Genomic DNA, 2,723 nt, shown 5'->3' on the forward strand with positions numbered 1-2,723 from the left:
CATATTTTAGTTTTAGTGATAAAATTAAATTATCATGAAATAATTATGACCATTATGAGTCACAAGTTTATTCTATAATTTGTAACAGCTATTCAGTCCTATAGAAAACTGCAGTCACGTTTATTAATACTTACATATGCTTCTGTAAACAATATTGGGAAAAATCACAATACATTTTACAACGATCTTAAGAATATGATACTTATCATTTTTGAAAAGGAGATTAAAAGCCAACAAATGTAGAAGTTGAGGGGGAAGAGAAAAATGTGGACAACAGATCATTTGAACTTTCTTTTTCCCAGATATCTAAAACAGCACATATACCACTGTTTTCAGTATAGCTTGTGAAACCCAAAAATTCAGATTTATCTCCACTAGTCTGAAATAAGTCCAGTAGAGACTGTATTGGTGAACTACAAGTGCTGTCTTCTTGCACAGTAAGAAATTCAGTTATTTTCTTATCTAATTCAACATTTGGTTCTACATTTGTTTTATTTTGTCCTAATAATACTTTCACTGTCCTATGGATTTTACCAGAAGGCAATTTGTCCATGTTCTTGTCACATTCATTGGGATCCTGAGAACTACAAGATGCAGTATTTGCCTCTGTGGTTAGGTGTTCCTTTGAGGTTTTTATTGTCATCATGTCAGAATCATGACCAAATATTGAATGAAGGTCCTGTTCCATCACATCTTTTGTCGAGAACTGTACAGGATTCAACTTGAATTTTGGTTGTGTTGTATTATTATCTATATTGAAGTAAGAAACTTTTACATATGTCTGCAGCATACTCTGACAGTCATCTACCCTTAGTTCTTCTAATCCATTTTCATTTATAACTAATTTATGTTCAGAAATATCAAGACTACATTCCTGTTTATTGGTATGTGGAGGTAGCTGTGTAAAATTCTGCTTTATGTTGTGTTCAGCTGCATTTAACATTGAGCCTTCACTAATTGTCTTCTCATCAAGTCCTCTCAATCCCGTTGAAGGGTAGGTAGGTTCTGAAAGAAACACATGTGTCTGTTCAGGCTCTTTGGTTTCTTCATATAGGATATTCTGTCTGATCACCTGTCCACTGTTTTCCCTGATGCCTGCCTGGGAAATAGGATGCAAATCTAGCACTTCTTTGGATTCATTCTTTTTCAGAACACTTTTTCCGGAAAGAGAAGAAAGGGGTCCAATACTATATTTTATTCTTTTCTTTTTAGGTGTGTCTCTTTCATATTCTATGAAATCAAAAACTAACTTAGATATAATATCATCAACGATCTGATACTGGTTACTCTGTGCAAATTTTCGGTGTTGTTCACTAAGAAGTTGCGTGTCCAGATCTTCATATTTCTGTAAGCAACATTCACAATATCCTTTCTTTTTCTTTTCTTTTAACTGGATATGAATAGGACCTCCACCACACTTATCACCATCTGTATGAATTCTTAGTTTGGTCTGAGTTTGCTTTTGGATGCTGGATGGACTGCAGGGCTTCTGGGTAGAATAGTTTATAAAAGGCATATTGGCCAGCTGAAGGTAAAATGGCCTATAAAATTGGCTCATATCTTCAACCTTTACAAAATGCTTTTTGACTCTTCCTGTTCTTACTTTTTGTGTTCCAACACCAAGTTTTTTGCCCTGAATTGGTGAGCTCTAGGTTCAGTGACAGATCCTGTCTGAAAAAGGTGCTTAAAGGATGTGGTTGTTCACACCTGTATTCTCAGCACCTAGGAGGCTGAGGTAGAAGGACTGCCATAAATCTGTGGCCAGTCTGGCTACAGACGGAGTTCCGCTCCAGGTTAGCCTCAACCAGTTAGTGTGAGACCCATCAATATGAAGAATTTTTACTCCCCATGATAAGGCATTTGACAATATACTATTTGCAGGAATGAGATCATGATCCTTGATAGCTTTTTCAACTAATAATCTTCCTCGGCTTAAACATACTGTTTCTGGAGACTTAAACGAACTTCCATCATGGCTGGGATGAGGTGAGGTAGCTTCTGCAGTATATGCAGATTCTGGACTTGGAACAGGAGAAATTCGACACAGTGTTTGTGCAAATTTAGCTTCCTTTTTATTTGAAATAAGATAGCTGATATCTTTGCTGAGAAATTCTTCCACTCGCCCTCCCAGATCCTTTATGTCTTTTTGTAGTTTTTCAGATATGGTGATAGAAGGTAAGTCAAAGTAAAATATTTTTCCCCAAAGTGGTTTATATTTGGATTTTTCTGGTCTGTTATCAGTTTTCAAAGATGATTTATTCTTTTCATTTTTTACTTGAATTCCACCCAGGAAACGTCCTTTGCTGGGGATCCTCATGGCTTCCGAGCTCATGGCAACCTCCAGGCACCTACATTCTGGGTCCCGACCTGGTGCCGTCGCGTCGCCCACGGCGGCGAAAACCAGGCTTCACCGATCCAACGGACCCTTTGCCGGGCCAACAGCCTCGGGGTAAGAGAGGAACGGGTCAGCACACGAGGTTTCCGAGCCGGCCTACCGCTCCGGCTCCAGGGTGCGGAGGAGGAAGGTGAAAAGCACGAACCGGAGAGCAGTGGCGGTTGAAGATTCGACAATAATTCTTATCATACATTTTGATCAGAGTAAACTGACAACATCTTATGCGACTTTCAATAAGTTAACAGAATGATTCTCACAACGACCTTGTGTCCAGGTACATCCACAAAGAAGACAGAATCAGACAACGATGACTTCAGTGACTAGGAAT

At 38.6% G+C, this 2,723-nt stretch overlaps 1 protein-coding gene across 1 annotated transcript; it reads right to left on the minus strand.

The window, feature by feature from the left end:
- Positions 1-204: 204 nt before the first annotated feature.
- On the minus strand, positions 205-2,351 carry LOC123460150 (protein DBF4 homolog A-like). Its single transcript, XM_045147818.1, has 2 exons — positions 1,763-2,351; positions 205-1,633 (listed from the first exon to the last, which is right to left on the minus strand). Exons 1-2 carry the CDS (start codon positions 2,330-2,332, stop codon positions 224-226), a joined length of 1,980 nt encoding a protein of 659 aa, XP_045003753.1. The 5' UTR covers positions 2,333-2,351; the 3' UTR covers positions 205-223.
- Positions 2,352-2,723: the final 372 nt, after the last annotated feature.

The sequence above is a fragment of the Jaculus jaculus genome, chromosome 4, assembly GCF_020740685.1.
Source record: "Jaculus jaculus isolate mJacJac1 chromosome 4, mJacJac1.mat.Y.cur, whole genome shotgun sequence".
NCBI classification, from domain to species: domain Eukaryota; kingdom Metazoa; phylum Chordata; class Mammalia; order Rodentia; family Dipodidae; genus Jaculus; species Jaculus jaculus.

Bases quoted from the DNA above. Each gene is read 5' to 3' on its own strand.
- LOC123460150 (XM_045147818.1), bottom strand. From the start codon at position 2,332: ATGAGCTCGGAAGCCATGAGGATCCCCAGCAAAGGACGTTTCCTGGGT. The intron at 1,634-1,762 runs GCCACAGATTTA...TCACCAATTCAG, and splicing joins CTCCGTCTGTAGCCAGACTG to GGCAAAAAACTTGGTGTTGG.